We start from the raw sequence: 16,032 nt of genomic DNA, 5'->3' as shown, positions 1-16,032 counted from the left end.
ACGTTTAAATGTATTAAACATTACGTTTGAATTTGAGTTTATGAATGCTAGAGCAGCCTAGATTATGTAACCTGAATGTTAAACTAGGTAAATAATAATTTTGGCAAGTAACCATGCTTTTATCCACTTACATGTTTTTGACTTTATCAGAATTTCTGAGGTTTCTTCTCTGTTGTAGGCAATTATTTGCACATATACAGTGATAATTGCACAGTGTCATGTAGGAAAAAACATGCTGTGTTTAAAATTATGCAGACACAAATATTTTTAGAACTGTATTCTGTATAGCATTATTTCCCCCATTCCTCTGCCTTTCAACTAGAAAAGTTATGTTTCTTATCCTGTTAATAATGGGCTCACGTTGATCAGATCAGCATTTACTCCTGTGGCCTTTACCCAAGGGCCAGTTTAGCACACATAACAACAACTAATAACCTCAGCACTGTGTATTGTAGTTTCTTTGCCCTCTTTAGTTCATATAATCTTACAACTCCTTATGTTTAAGGGTAAACTATGCTGGAGTGAGGAATTCATTATTCTGCAGAAATATGTGACCACAGTCATCAACTTTTTCTCAGGAATTAATGCTTATAATTGACAAATAGAATAGGACTCATAACTGAAAGGGAGGTCTCCAGCAGAGCAGAGAAGAAATACCAAAGCATCACAAAACCCTGAAGAAGATGAACAGGTCCCTATCCTCAATTTTTATATTTATTTGACAAATTTGAAACAAAGAAAATAAGGTATTTTCCGTGCTGCACATTACAGTCAGAGGAATTTGTTGCTATACAGTCAGCTATCAGGCAGTGCACAAATGTTGCCAGAGTCTGAGAGGGCATGTTAGAGGGAGAATCTCTCAGAATTTACTTTGATTTTTTTTCTTAAACACCTGCTTGTTAACCTTTCAGTTAACCTCGCTAAACATCTGCATAAAGTGGAAGGAGGCTGAGCTGTTGTTAACTTCCATTTTGCTGCACAAATGGTTGCACAAATCTCTCTCCAAAATTATTTATTTTAAAAAAGAGAAAGATGTCTTATTTTATTTCTTTCCTTTTGAAGTTTCCAGATATCATTTTGCGAATAGCAAAGACAGTCGGACCACTTTCTTCAGCTGAAGAGCTTCTATCAACTGTATTTGAATCTGTCTTCAATGCCACTGCCAACATGGAACCACATCTCACCACACCAGGTGAGTTTTACCTGATGTCTGTGCAGTGTCAAAGTGCCAGATTTGCAGTTCAAACTGACTTTTTGTTTTGCCTTGATCATCATATGCATTCCAAGGACAATAAAAATGAAAGCACTCAGTAATTTAACAGTCTACTTGCATACATGGTGAGTCTTTACTCTGTTGCCCATAGTCATTTGATGCTCTGACCAATTGCTGAAACACTTGATTTCAGTACTGCATTGCAAGGTTAAGTATCTCTTGGAATGTTTGTACTGAAGAAAAGATTATTTGAATTGGTTTTTTTCTTGATTTTTACCTTTTTTTGGCTTCTTTGCAATCTAAGTGAAGCTCCTTGAATTAAAAAGCTGTGGAGGTGACAAGTTACTGTTGTGCCAAAAGATTACACACAGTTAATCCTTTGCCAGACATAAGCATATGTTGACTCAGCTGTTCTGAAATCTGACATTGGTTGTGGCACTCTGTTTTGTTACAATCTAAAATTTATTAACAATCAATCTACTAGAATCTCTGGTGACAAATGGATCATTTTCTTTGTAGAAGGTGCATACTTTGACTATATTCTGTTACAACAATTCCTTCCCATATCTTAAATTCACCCAGACAGAATTTTTAGGCCATATCATCTTGTGCTGTGGAGAATGACCTTGCTGTGGGGGAAGCTTCTGCAAGCACTGATTAGCATTTAGCACCCAGCAGTTTCAGGGAGGCTGGTACTGACTGCCTTTGAAAACCTACCTATCAGTTCTGCCTAACGGTCCAATCTCTCATCAGGCCCCTGTGCCTCCATGGAAATCCTCCCAGTTATATAACAGCAACTCTGGATGATGGCTGTGAAATCCCTTACAATTCTGTATTCATATACAGGAGATAGTGTTCTACAGAGCTGTATTTCTGCATGGGCTGAACAAAACCATGACCTCTATTGAGCAGAGGAGTAATTACAAATTATCATGCTCTAAAAAAGCAGGATCAAGCTAATAGAGTATCAGAGTCCAGCTATATGGATCAAATTCACTCTTCTCTGAAGTAGTAAACCATCAAATCATTAATTATTAAGACATTTATGTCCTTACAGATGTTTCTCTAGAACTTGATGACAACACCACTAATCCCAAACACTCTGATCAAGCTCACATCCAGTGCAGTTGCAGAGCTGTCTCATCTGCATTGTAAGGCCAATATAAACCTGCCAGCTAATGGCCTTTGTCAAAAGATAATAGGGTTCCAAGGCTGCTCACTCTGCACTCAGAGTGTGCAGCTGGAATGGGCCTAGAAGATGGAAAATGAAGGAATTGTTTGTGCTGGTCCAACAAGAAATATTTCTGCTCTTCAAGCGTGGTGTTGAAGTACTGTTGCCAAGCATAATCTCCACATAGCTCACATCATAGTTTCAGTAAGGAATGAAGTTTTATGGCTAGTTTCTAAATTATTAAAAAATGCAGTATTAGAAGAATGGCTCTAGGATAACATGGATGCTCTGCGTGATGCCAACCTGCTATTTAACATCTCCTACTGGTTGTGAGCAAATAGTAATAACAGCAATAACTGCTAGTGACAGTTCATACATCTGTGCCTATACCAAGGGAAAAACAAAGGTGATGCTTAAGGCAAATTGGAGCATATGAGGGAAAATTCAGGAATTGCATGTCTGAGATGCTACCAGAAAGCAGCAGCAGTAGTGGAAAAAGAATTCAGGTCGCTTAACTAACAGATGATGTTATAATATGTTATCTATGTAATATGTTCTTCATCAAACTAAATATAATTATGTAGAGCAGAAGAAAGAATGAAGAAGCATCAGATACAGGAAGCAAAGCCAGGACTCTAATTAGTATTTCCCTCTGTAAACTGTGTCAGTGTATCTTGTGCATTGCAAATAATAAAATCAGTGTTTTATTTTTCCAAGAAAAAAAAGCAAGGTTTTTATGATTTGGGGAAAGGAACTGTACTGAGCAGTATTTAGATGAGAAAAGCTGACCTTTTGCAGAAGGGGAAAGTGAAACAATGCAGCTTCACAGGAGGCATGTACAGGGAGAGCAGAACGTCAGCTGGTACAGTGCAAACTGAACAACGTTTTCGTTTGCTCAACAGATTCAGTCTTTTCAATGTTCTACCCACTACTGCAGCTTCCTTTGATGCAAATAAATCCCTCCTGCCTGCTTTCATAGTACAAATCTACTTTATACATCCTCACTTCAATTTATTTATCTCGGGGAGCTTAGCTCTGATGCAGCATCTGTGGAATTCTTGCATTTTACTGGTAATGGCCATATAATCTCTACATATCTTCAGGTTTGGTTTAGATAATCGTTTAATAAGGTTTTCCTAAATTAGTGCCAGGAGAGTGAGAGCAGTAAGCAAGCACTTACGACTCTAATTTCTGTTTTCCATCAAAATGAGAGGTAGATTACACCAAGAAAGACCAGGATTTGTTAAAACACACAGTGGAAAATCTCTCATTTGATCATGCATGGGGCCAGAAGTTGCCCATAAATCAAATCTTAAAATGCAGGTCAACTGTTCAAACAGTTCTGCTGTAAGTGAGACTCTTTCTCTCGTTCCTGACATTTTAACAACTCGCTTGACATGGAGAACAAGCGCCATGCTTCTGTGACACATCCAGTTGCTGTCTCCACCTTGCTTAAATGTCAGGCAAGTTTTACAAGCTGTATATCTCTGTCAGGGTACTTCAGCGTGAAGGGATCTCTTGTGTCCAATAGTTTCCTGCTGAACTGGATTCAGAAACAAACTGGTTGAATGTAGAAGAGTTCATTCACCCACGATCTATAAATACATTTTAATTTTTCTGAGCAGCTTTGGAGCTGGATGGAGACTTCCACTGAGGCCATCTCAGTGATCTGAGTTTGATTCCTTTAGGCAACTGGTCTTGAAAAAAACTTGGAAGATCTCGGCTGCTCTCAGCATTGTGTGCCTTCAGATTTTAGTTTTATTATAGCATCTTGTATTGTAACAGCTCTGAAATACGCACTACTTTTCTTTTCCAGCATGCACTGCCTTTGAAGGACAAAAAATGTAGTTAAGCCTCACAAACTAGGCAAATTATAGTTTTATATCCAAGATATCAATGATGCAAATATTTAAGGAAATTATTTCATTGTGAGATAATTAATATTACCTTGGTTGCAGTTAATTCGTAGTCCATGAGCCTGCTAACTCTTAAATTTTCCTATTAAATTTCTTTATTTTGGTCTCTTTGAAAAATACTCCTACTATTTGACTTTTTTTTTTTTTTCCCCCCTCAGATTGCCTGGGAACCAGAGCCCCTTCTTCAGATGAAATTATCAAGTTAGCAGAAGCAAATGTCTATTGGTCAGCTCAGGAACTGAAATGCATGGATGCAGGGACTTTTGACAAAAATGTGGAACTTCTTGGGACTGTCTCTGGTTTTAACAACTCCCAACTTATGGCCTTGAAGGAAAAAGCCAAGCAGGTAACTGTCTTGTATGTAAAAGAAAACTTAATCCATAATTGATCTTTCTGCTACTGAACTATGCAGTTCTAAAGTAACTGTGCTATGCTGATATCCCTACTGCTTCAGGAATATATGTTGCTCATTAGAAAAATAACATGAGAAGATTATTGCTTTGTTTTAGAGTCAGGAGGCAAGTTTTTCTGAGCTACTGGCTGCAGTTTTGCTTTTCAGTGGCTTTTCAGTTGCTTGCTTCTCCCTTTTCTTTTATAATTAAAAAAAAAAACCAACAATCTTTACTGTAGGTTGTTGGTTAGCCTGCTGAGAATTCAGCTGAGAGCGTTCAAGTGTCTACATCCACGTTAAATACAGTTTACAGTGTAATAAAACCAAACTGACTGAAAGAGAGGATACTTTGGAGGGTAAGCAACAGGTCTCTGCCCTGGGCCTTGGGCGTGTGTGGTGCCAGTGGAGCATGCCAGAGCATAGGACAGAGTTGGGTGCTGCCAGCACTGTATCCTGTGTTAGGGGCAAAGCACCAGCAGAGTGTGTGGGCTCTGTGCAGTGCTGACTTGGTTAGCTGTGGGCTCCTAGAAGCCAGACCTTACCCACTGCTAAGACTGGCGATGCATTCCTCCTGGAGGTCACCTGCTTTTTCTGCTTGCTGGTATTGTTCCAAAGTAGACGTGTTTTAGCCAGGAAAAGCCTTAGGATGCAGTCATAGCTATTGTTTTGGTTTCAGAAGAACCAGAGATGAAGAGGTTAGCGTGCCCGGGCTGTCTCCAGCTTCATGTCACCAGTATCTGATGGAAGTTGTCTCCTCTCTGCCTCCATCTCTCCCTGGCTAGCTTTTCCTGAATCCCATTCTGTCAAAATGATACAATATTTTAGAAGTCATTTTTAGGTTCCATTGGATTGTTATGACAGAACAAGGTTAGGAAGTGTCTACAAGTGCAGTTAGCTGCAAGTAGGACAAGTGCAGATGCTTGGAGATCTGAAGACTGTGCCTAAGTAAGCCTGGACAGCATCTTTGTACAGTGGCAGTTGCAGCCAAAGCAGTGGAGCTTTGGGTAGATAATCCAAAAGTGCAGTTGTTTCTAGCAGAGCAGCACATCTTTTAAAACTCCCAAATTACAGGTGTGTGAAAAGAAGGGGCACTAGCCAGGTGTCTGACTGTAACTCTGCAGCTGTGTCTCTGCAGCTCACTGCATCAAATACATTTGTCCATCTGCCTCCCTCTGTCAACATGGAGGCATGTGGGTGGGAAAAGGAAAAGTAAAAATAATTCTAGAGCATGATAAAACTAATGCTCGTCTGACGTGGTAGAAACTGAAACTATTTTACAGAGTGCAGCATAATAGTGTGGTTGCAGAGTGTTATCTGCTCTGGAGAAATTGTCAGCAAGGTTGATATGCTCCTATATTCAACTCAAAGATGCACAGATTTGTAGTGCTCTGAATTTTGTATATTTGGTCATTGTGAGTATTGGTGCGACAGACTACTGCTAGACAAGGACAGACTGTATATTAATCTGTCAGATGCAACATGCTATTACACTCAACACCAAGCATGAGAAATCAGTACAGGCAAAGGAACTACAGCTCTTTGAAATTACTTGCAGAAGATGCTGTTTTATTATTAACCGAAGAGCATCTATGATTAAAGGTTTGATTAAGCCAGATTTGATTTCTCCTAAATTGATTTATTTCCTCTAAAATAAACTGCATTCTACTCATGGCTACAAACTAATTCAGAAATTCTAGTTATCAGATTGGGTCTTGATGGAAGTAAGCAGCTTAACTCACTTGGAAGTGGAAGGTCTCCAGGCTCCATGATAGTAACAGATGTATGGTTTTGTAGTCTCTAGGTGAATAAGGACAAAGGAGAGGTTCGGTTTTCATACACTGTGTTATTTATACCATTATGTCTGAGATTGCTTCAGCACGAATAATGCTATTTATGAAACTGCTCAGATTCTGTATTTTATGACCTATATCAGGAAACAGGCACACAACATTTTTAACTGTATGTGTTTTGTGTATCTCTTAAGCTAGAGAATTAGTAGCATTAAACTGAGCTAATGCTTTTTGCTGTGTCTTTTCTTTGGAGAAGACTGAAATTTCCCAGACTTGGGCTATTTTCTGTTTCTTTATGAGACTGTAAAACTGACATAAAAGATCTAATGGATACTCAGTCAGAAGGTGAGGGTCTGGCAAAGACTGTCTTAAACAAATCCTTACCCTGAGAGTTATAGTTGAGACAGAACACCTCCACAGTCCTGGGGCATCTCCAGGGTGTGTGTGGCACAATCAGCACACAGCCCCCAACTCTGGGGAAGAGCACCTTACTCCAGAGATGTGGCCCTTTGTGTTCTGTGAGTTGTACGGCAAACATCAGCTCTCTGAAAATGGAAAAAATACTTGCATGGAGTGGGCAGCTTAGCCCAGGACTGTGCATTTACATTCATTTCTCTATATGGAGTTGTTCACACAATCTCATATGAGAAAACTCTCCTGTGCTGACTGACATCAGGCAAAGATGCTCAGGTGTCTGAGACCTTTCAAGGGAATTCGTTTTTTTTTTTTTTTTTTTTTTTCCCAACATATAGCTGTCTTGTTCAAATTACTTCCATCAGCCAAAATCCACTGTCTTTTCTCTTCAAAGGCAATTGGCCTTTGAGATACTGACCACTGACTCCCATCTTCTGTAATTCCCAACTAAATGCAGTCAATAGTTCTGAGCTCTGCAGGTTTAGCTCTTGATGGCCATTCATTATTCCTTATTCAGGCAGATCTTTTCCTGAAATTACAACTTTCTTGGGGCTGGTCTGTGACAGTTTTTGAATCTGTACTGTAACTGTGCCACAAATAAAGCTAGAAGAGGAACTCATCAATATGAGTACATTGATTTTGATATTTTAGATAAAGTAACCATTATTACTTCCGTACCTACCCTCACAATATCTAATCTCTGCCTTTTGTGTGTGAAGAAGCATATATCAGGTATTGGGACTTTTAAAAAGAAGTGTTTGAGGAATGGCATACCTAGAGAAAGATTCACAATGATTTAACAGATGTTATAAATTAATGAATCTGTTCTAAAGGTTTGGGGGTCGCTGCTAGGCTGGAAGAGCTACCATATTGTTTCTCTGGGACGTATTGCACTGGCACTCACTGAAAATGAAATTGAAGAGCTAGATTTACATTCAATTGACACCATTTCTGTCCTCAGTCAACAAGCAGAATGGACTCTTGCCCAGGTAAGCATGTTACTGAATTTACCACTGAATATATCCTTTGGGATTAAAGTCCTGGGATTGTCTAGGAAACCAATATAGCAACCCCTACCACTGCCTGCTGGTCGCCTTCAGCTGAGGTCACCACAAATGAGAACTGGTAGGTCAGCACTGATGTCTGCCAGGCCAATGAGATGGCCAAGAGGATGTCATTCGCTATTAATTGTAATAATTGTGGTCAAACAGTATTAATTCTGGTGGTGACCAGTATTCCTTAGCTCTTGCCTACCAAGTAATAAAAGAGGTCAGCAGCTCCTCTCACACTGGTGAAGAGATGCTGCTGATGGAAGATGCAGGCCTTTCCTCACTGAGAGTAATCACTGAACAGGTAGTGTACACCCCAGCCCTAGCATTCATGGCCCTGGAAACCTAAGCTGATAGCAGGTATGCCATTTGGATGCTATGTTCCTTTCATCTTCCTTTCTTTGAATAACTTCTGATTACATCAATAGATTTTCATATTAAATTGAGAGAAAGTGACAGTTATATAAGGCAAGACAACCTGATATTAGAAAACCTAAATAATTCATATCAATCCCATTAATTAATTTGCATTTCTTTCTAGCAATTTAACTGAATTTGGCAGCTCTGTCAGGCACTTCAATGCCTGTTTCTTGTAGGGAGGTAGTTACTTGTGACCAAGAGAAGACATACTGAATTCTTTCAACTGGCTTGCATTTGGGAAATGGCTGTATAAAATGCTCTGCTTAAGTACCTCAAATAGGTGATGCCAGCACTCCTTCTGAAGGCTATGACAGAACTCCTATTAATTACACTGGAAATCTCAGGATTACATATGGTCCGTCTGTAACACTCTGTATCTTCCAGTAAGAATTTGGGCTGCTGGTAACAAAATCTTCAATTATATTTACTCCATTCACACCTTTTATCTTATTTCTGCAGGCAAGATCTATTTTGCAAAGTTTTCTAGAAGATTCTGGGCAAACAATGAGTACACTAAAAAGCTTTGATTTAGTTGGATTGGGAGCTATTCTCTGTGCTCTGAACTCCACAGAAATCATGTCCATAAGGACAGCTGAATTCAGGTACTGCATTTGAAATATAACAGAATTGTTAATATCTCTACTGATAAAATGCAAACTTGTTTTCCTTGAAGATTTACAGAGCCTAAATGGCTCTTTTTGTTTGCATTCTAAATGCTTTAAGAAAGGCAGTAGCTGTTACAGAAAGCATACAGCGGCTGTTTAAAATACAGTCATTTTAAATTTGCCATTTGTATCCCACCACTCAAGTAATGCACTCAGAGACCTTGCAACCTACCGTAGGGAACCTGCTTTAGCAAGGGGCTGGACTGGATGATCTCCAGAGGTCCCTTCCGAACTCTATGATTCTGTAAAACCTGGGTTTTTGCTCCAAGCATTCAACATTTGCTTGCAACGTTTGTACATATATTTTAACTCAGAAATGGGTTTACATTCTTGCTACTGCAGACGATATTCCAGGCACTTTCAGTATTGCATGCAATTGCAGCATTTCATGTTAACCTTGTCTTTTGCAGTGCTGCTGTTGCAAGAATTGGCCTCTTGCTGTGTAGCACCCCCGTTCTAAGGCAGTTTAAGAAGATAACAGAGTCTGTGTTTGGAACTGCGACCAGCTGGAATGGCTCTGTATTACAGGAAATTGGTACTATAGCAGGTAACAAATTTCAGACTGCAGATGGTGATAGTTGTGAGGCAGTGTTATTAAGTGTTGAATGAAAGGTTCATGTAACGGTGTGTTTTTCTAGACTGGCAAAATGAATTTTTTCCAGAGAGGAGTCACCCTGCTGGGGTGGGCATTCAGCAATTTCTAAGCACTAAGGAAAGGTTTGTGGTAGTCTCCATAAGGTACCTCCCGCTGCGCTTTTTTTAAAGCCTTCCAATAATTTCACTTAATGCTCCCTAAATCTTCCTGGTTTAGAAGAGGCTATGAAGAAGCATTCTCTAATGACACTGCTTATGACTTGATAGATTTTTATCATATCTCCCTTCAACTGTCTCTTTTACAAGCACAAGAATTATTTAGTGGTCCTTCAGATAGAGTATGCTCCATACCAATGGCTAAGGACTTGTAATGTTTGAGCACAATGTAAGGAACAACAAATTAAGAACCAGTATTCCTCAATGAAACATATGGAAGAAATACATTTATTAGATATTTTGCACAAGTGTTACCCTAAAAGTCAATCTAATAAAAAAAAACATATTACCTTTGCAGGTGGATTGAGTGAGGATGAATTAAAAGCTTTTGATAAAAACCTGATGCCGTATTTCCAGCCAATAGCAATAAGAAGTATACCTGCTGAAATTTTCCAAGTAAGAGCTTTATTAGTGAAGAAGTAATTGAATTTTTATTGTTTTAATTCTGGTATAAATAAACTGCAGAACTGGTTTGAGGTTTCAGTAAGAATTTTTTCTATGGTTTGAGAGACAGTCAGGGATCTAAAACATTAACTTTAAACTGTGTTATCTGTACTTGTGATGAGCATAAAACATGTTAAGCAAGCTTTGTTTTTTCCTCGGAATGCATATCAGAGAAAAAGCAAAGACCTGGGGTCAGAAAGCACAGAAGGGACTCTTTCTTTTCGCACTGTATTCAGATCTGAGTTTTCTTCTCTGTTTATTAACATTTGCAGAGATGCTATCACAACTACAGATTTCTGTGCTGACTTAGGTAAGAGCCTTTTTATTATCCTGAAATCTGGCAACGTTTCCCTGTGTTAGCTCTGAGGAACAGATTGTACAAGCAGATACAGATCAGAAAGGAATTACATCTAATTACAGCCATTCTGAATGTGGACCAGAAATTAGAACGTGGATCTTGAGGTCATCGGCCCAGACTTTATTTTACTCAATGACAAGATTAATATTCTGCCTAGTCTGGTCTCTTTCAGATGCTCAGTCAAATGATGTATTTATGGCCAGATGAGCTAAACAGATAGTTAACTGTGTCAGGATCCATAAATGAGAATAACTCCTTGAACAATTACTGTTTTGCACAGTACCACCGATAGTTTAGATAAGCTTGAGATGTTCTTAGCCAAACTGTCTGTCTGGAACACAGGCGAAAGTGAAGGTCTATGGCATCCTACAGAATTTCTTGCGAAGAGCATATTTTCTTGTTAGTAAGAGTGGTAATGATAATACAAAATGCACTTAGAAAACAACAGGGGATCTTCCCAGAACATTTTGCTGTATTTGAAAGACTCAAAGCAGAATTTGTTTACATAGCTTTTATGCTATTTTAGTGCTACATACATTATTCAGATTTTGATTTTTGAAAAACTACATTGTATAATGGACCTTAATTTAGTTTAAAAGTGGCTCGTTTCAGCATTTCTGGATGACAGGCATTTACATGAGTTTATGAGGTTTAAAAGAGCATATCATTTGCTAGACAATGAAAAATTAGGAAGGATTTGTTCTGTGGTCTGACCTACCTGGAAGGGGAAAATATAATCCTTTGTAACGTAGAACCTGGATGCAGAACTGTTGCTGCAGAGATGGCATGTTGTGCAGGAAGGCTGCAACTCTTGGGACTGCAGATTGTTAGCTGGAATAGAAGCCATCCAGCATGGCCAATGCATGGCAGGTTAATTTCTGTGTAACATAAGTACTGTAAGATTAAAATTTCCATATTCATTTTTAAACACAAACTTCAGTATGTCCAAACTTGGAGGATTTGCAGTCTAAAAGAGGAAACAATAATGAGATTAAAACATATTATTTTTCAACGTACTGCTTTCCCTACTGATACCTCCAATCAAGGGTTAAATATAGATGCAAGAGAGGTTGCTTGGGAGCAGATGTAAGAGGAAATACACAAAAAAGCAAGAAGAGGCACAGTGTCATTTGTCTTTGCACAAGTCAGAAAAGTGACTGGAAAATGAAACTCCTTTTACATATTGAAGCAGTGTCCAATATAGTGTTATCAAAGAAAGCTTCTCAGGCTGTTACAGCCAAGCAGCAAATGGCCAGTGAAATAAATTAGCAAAGAGCTTTTTCTAAGCTTTATTGAGTTTTCCTATAGAAATACAATGTTGAAGGCTATTTCTCCTCATTCCTTACCTGTCTGTAATTGGCAGTCTAAATGATTTTTTCTGGCTTTTTCACTCCCAGGCATTGTCACCAGAACAAATAGCAAACCTGGGCCCTGAAAATGCTGCTATGGTTACAGAATCACAGCGTGAGCATCTGAGTGCATCACAGCTCCAGAGCCTTCAGCTGGCACTGGATGGAGCCAGGACCAACAGCCCAGAGGCACCCACCACAGCTTGCATACCACTGTCGAGGCGACCCCCAGCTCCAGGTGGTGAGTACAGCCACTTCCCACTTCTGCTTAGAGGGGAGGGTGCTGGTGCATCAGTGCAGCGTGCATCTCAGCACCCATCAGGATCACACCTGTATTGTGAAGGAGGGCTAGAGTGAATTTTGTAATCAGCTTTAACTCCTACTACCAATCATGTGCCTGACCAAGAGGAATTACAAGGGTGTTGCTGGATTTACCCACAGCATAATGAAGGAAAACTGTCAGCTGGCTAGTGGGTGACACTGTGCTAAGCAATAGCTTGTGTAAAAGATAGGCTGAAACAGTGAGCTTTCCCCAGTTCTTCTTTCCCATATTCTTTGCCTTAAAAGTTTAGTGCGGGGCCCTGGTTGGCTGAGCTGCAAATGAGAAAGGAGGTAGCACTGGGGCGGATCAGCACCTTTATCCAAACTGGACCTAGGGCTCTGCTTTTCCCTGCTGTTCCCATCCTCTTTGGGAAAAAAAGCCTAGGCTCCAGTGGTTTAACTTATTACTTCTTCATATTGCAAATTATACTGGGCAAGTTATGCTGCTTAGTATATATGGATGTTTTACAGTTAGTGATAGTTCACATACAGTCAAGCCAGCATTGAGAAATTATCACTATCAGACAGCAAATATTATTCCTTCCACTACTACAAGCAAGAGATAAGATGTTGAAGAAAAGAGAGGAATGCTGAGGTGCTAAAAGAGGAGTAAGGGGGACTAAATTGCTACCATGCCCTTGCTGAAATTAAAGCAGATCTTACTGGAAGCAGCTGACCTGTGCTGTCAGCCCACATCTCTCGTGCACGTGGCACAATTTTTGTGTAGATATGCCACAAGGAGGAGTTTTCTGGGCAAAGATCACCTGAGTTCTTGAGTTTCTCATTCATTATTCCTACTATATCTATTATTCCATACTACCCCTATGAAATGCTTCTCTTTGGAGCCATGCATAGAAGTTGACCATTCCAAATGTTGTCATCTTTTGAGCTGCTAAATGTAAATAGGAGGACTGAAATGCTGTAATTTGCTACACCTCTTTGGGCTGGCTTAGGTAGGATAGCACGAGTCTGAAGTATGTTGTGACAGTAAAGCATAAAGCATTCTGCTTTTCAGGTGCTCCCAGTCTGAGCAGCTTCAGCATCTGGTTGTGTGCTTTGTTCACACTTGCACATGCCTTTCTAAATCCATGAATCTTAAGCTTATGGTAAGTTATGTTTTCAGTTGGAGGGATCTTTATAACAGAGACTTATATCACATGTAATAGTGATGGCTTAGCAGTAACATGGGAGGATGAAGGACTGAGACCTCCTCTCTGCTTTGAAAATGGAGGTAACAATTTCTGAATAACTTTATTTGTATTGCAGAGGTGTCTTGTAACTCTGTTAGCCTATCTCAGACTCTAATCAAGAGTAAAGTACCTTATCTTTACTATAAGGCCAGCCTTAACAAAAGTATATTTAAAATTCCATGTAACACCAATCAATTTGTGCATTTTTTTAGAGCATGTTGTTGGCATTAATCTGTATTTTGCTTGTTCCAGTCCACTGATAAGATTTGATTCCACAAGTGCTGTGATAACCTCCAGCTGAATGAATGTTGCCATTAAATTTTATTGAATTTTATAATTTTAACATAATAAGATTTAACAAGAGCACTGATGGGCTTAAGTTAAAAATGCTAGTTAAGCAAACTTAATGCTCTAGTATTCCACTGCAGTTTAAGGCTGCAAATCAAGGTATGTAAAAAAATATAATATTTTTCTTTGCTTTTTGATTTTTAGTGTTCTGGAGGTTATGAAAAGGAGGTGCTGAAGATCCGCAGCTTAGCACAAATAGCAGAATGAAGAGGTTCTCAGATGCCTGAGTGCAACCTGGTTAATTTCTTAAAAGCAACGCCTTCATCTGGCATCATGATGTGAAATATCTCCTTTCCTTTACCATTAACAAGTAAGATGGAATCCCTCCAAATACTTCAGAACAAATTTCAAAATTGCAAATGCCTTACATGTATCATGAGAAAGTTACTGAAAGATAAGCTTATATGTTAGAGAGAAGCCTGAATGACACAGAGGATGGGCAACTGATGTATTTTATCCCAGTCCTTTTTATTCTGGTTTACTGGTCATGCTATTTTAATCCACCTGTTGCATTTTCTTCATATAGTTTATAACCTCAGGACAGAGGCTCTTTCTGTATGACATATCAGAAGCCACACTAAAAGCTACTGCTGTTGCAATAAAATAACTTCATTTCTGGGACAGCAGTTTAAATCCTGCTCAGCTAAGAAGTAGTCATGTGATCTTATTTAAGCATTTTTAATAAATGTATTCCCCACAGCTGCATGTATACAACACAGAACTGTTAGCATAGAGGGCAGTGCAGTACTGTTTGTGTTTGATGTGACAAAATGCACCATGGAAAGCTTATTATTTTCATCACAAGATGACCCTCCACTTTGGTCATGGTTGAAGGATACAGCTAGAAACTGTAGGAGAAAACTGTTCACTGGGACTATGTACTACTAGGACTGTCAATCCAGCACTTTCCACAAGGTTTATAATTTATCATAAGTATAAATCGTATATAGTTTGTGTGTCTAATGCTTTTCATGTCAGATCTAAGTATTCTAAACTATGGAAAAACAGATAAATTAAAAATTCTCTGCATGTAAATATACACTTTTGTGTTCATCAGCATGGTTTTATGCCAAGAATTCATGGTACCATTTTCCATTTTGCCATTGCAAAAGTCCTTATTCTGGAATTAAAAAAAAGATATTGATCAGTCTTAAACGGTCAGCTTCTCCATTTAGGGCTGTGCTGTAGTAAATGTTTTTCAGACTTTTATTTGTATTTCTTTATGGCAAACATCAAATCTAGCTTCTTTGCACTGAAAGCAGATTTGAAAAGTTGCTACAGCTGGGAAAGGATAGGAATAGGGCAGGAGAGAAGCAGCTGCAGCTTCTTGCTGGGGAAGGGTGAGCTTTTGCTGTTGCTGGGACTAACAGCTCCCACCACAGTTCCAGATGGTCTGTAACACCGGCAGCAGCAGCAGCAGCAGGAGCCAACCTGATTTTCAGGACTCTGTTACTGGCAAAGGAAGCAGTGAGAGCATTGCCATTTTTCACCCCTTCTTGTTCCATCTTGCCCTTTAGCAATCTGCTGCTTTAGGAACTGCCTCTGACTATCTCTAATCCTAGAAAATGTGACATGATGTTAAAACAATACTACATACATTGCATTTTATGAGCGAAGAACTACTGGTGCTGCAAGTTGCCTTTCAACTTTTTCTCTAGCACTAATGGTAAAATAACAGCTTTTTCCCCACTGCATTTCCTTTTCTGCATGTAAACAGTAGATTGTGGCCTTTCTTTAAATAGAAATAAATCCCAGCAAATACATGTGAGCACCCACTAAAGCAAAAAACGCTTTGATGGATCAAACACATTATACTTATCTGTTTTCTCATTTTAAAATGTCCTGCCTCATTGAAATGTGAAAGCACTAAAAGGTTGTCTGGTTTCCATAAATTACTTGACTTTAATTTTGTGTACACTTCTGTGAAGATGCAGGAGAAATACTGTCATAGTCAAGAAGAGACAGCATTTCCAGTTCAGCTGTGAAAGTCAGATACGTGACTGTGCTATACCAAGTGCTTCAAAAATCCATATGAGCTGAAAATAATCTTCTGTCAACGTACCTGGGAGTGACTCTGTCTGCAGTTATGTGAGTCAAGAGTTCAGCTTTTAATTGGAGCAGGAATGAGCTCTTTGTTTTGTGCCATCTGTGCTGTAATTTCTTTCAAGCACAAGAGCTTTTGA

General features: G+C 39.1%; 1 protein-coding gene across 3 annotated transcripts in view; it reads left to right on the top strand.

Moving 5' to 3' along the window:
• OTOA (otoancorin) overlaps window positions 1–16,032 on the top strand; it is a 34,041-nt gene extending 18,009 nt beyond the window's left edge. The window contains exons 19-28 of one of the 3 annotated variants that reach the window (XR_016471640.1): window positions 1,063–1,192; window positions 4,459–4,646; window positions 7,729–7,884; window positions 8,824–8,966; window positions 9,440–9,576; window positions 10,138–10,235; window positions 12,039–12,231; window positions 13,327–13,417; window positions 13,994–14,159; window positions 15,778–16,032. Coding sequence is in view for 2 of the 3 variants with exons in the window: in XM_031606625.2 (XP_031462485.2) it covers window positions 1,063–1,192; window positions 4,459–4,646; window positions 7,729–7,884; window positions 8,824–8,966; window positions 9,440–9,576; window positions 10,138–10,235; window positions 12,039–12,231; window positions 13,327–13,403 (1,122 nt within the window). In the remaining variant the exon portion in view is untranslated. Of the gene's footprint in view, window positions 1–1,062; window positions 1,193–4,458; window positions 4,647–7,728; window positions 7,885–8,823; window positions 8,967–9,439; window positions 9,577–10,137; window positions 10,236–12,038; window positions 12,232–13,326; window positions 13,418–13,993; window positions 15,005–15,777 lie in introns of those variants that run through there. The other 2 variants (XM_031606625.2, XM_090151490.1) reach the window with 2 other exon arrangements.

The sequence above is a fragment of the Phasianus colchicus genome, chromosome 16, assembly GCF_987193195.1.
Source record: "Phasianus colchicus chromosome 16, bPhaCol1.hap1.1, whole genome shotgun sequence".
In the NCBI taxonomy this organism is placed as follows: domain Eukaryota; kingdom Metazoa; phylum Chordata; class Aves; order Galliformes; family Phasianidae; genus Phasianus; species Phasianus colchicus.
The sequence above is the reverse complement of the archived record's forward strand: the minus strand, read 5'-3'. Positions and strand labels throughout refer to the sequence as shown.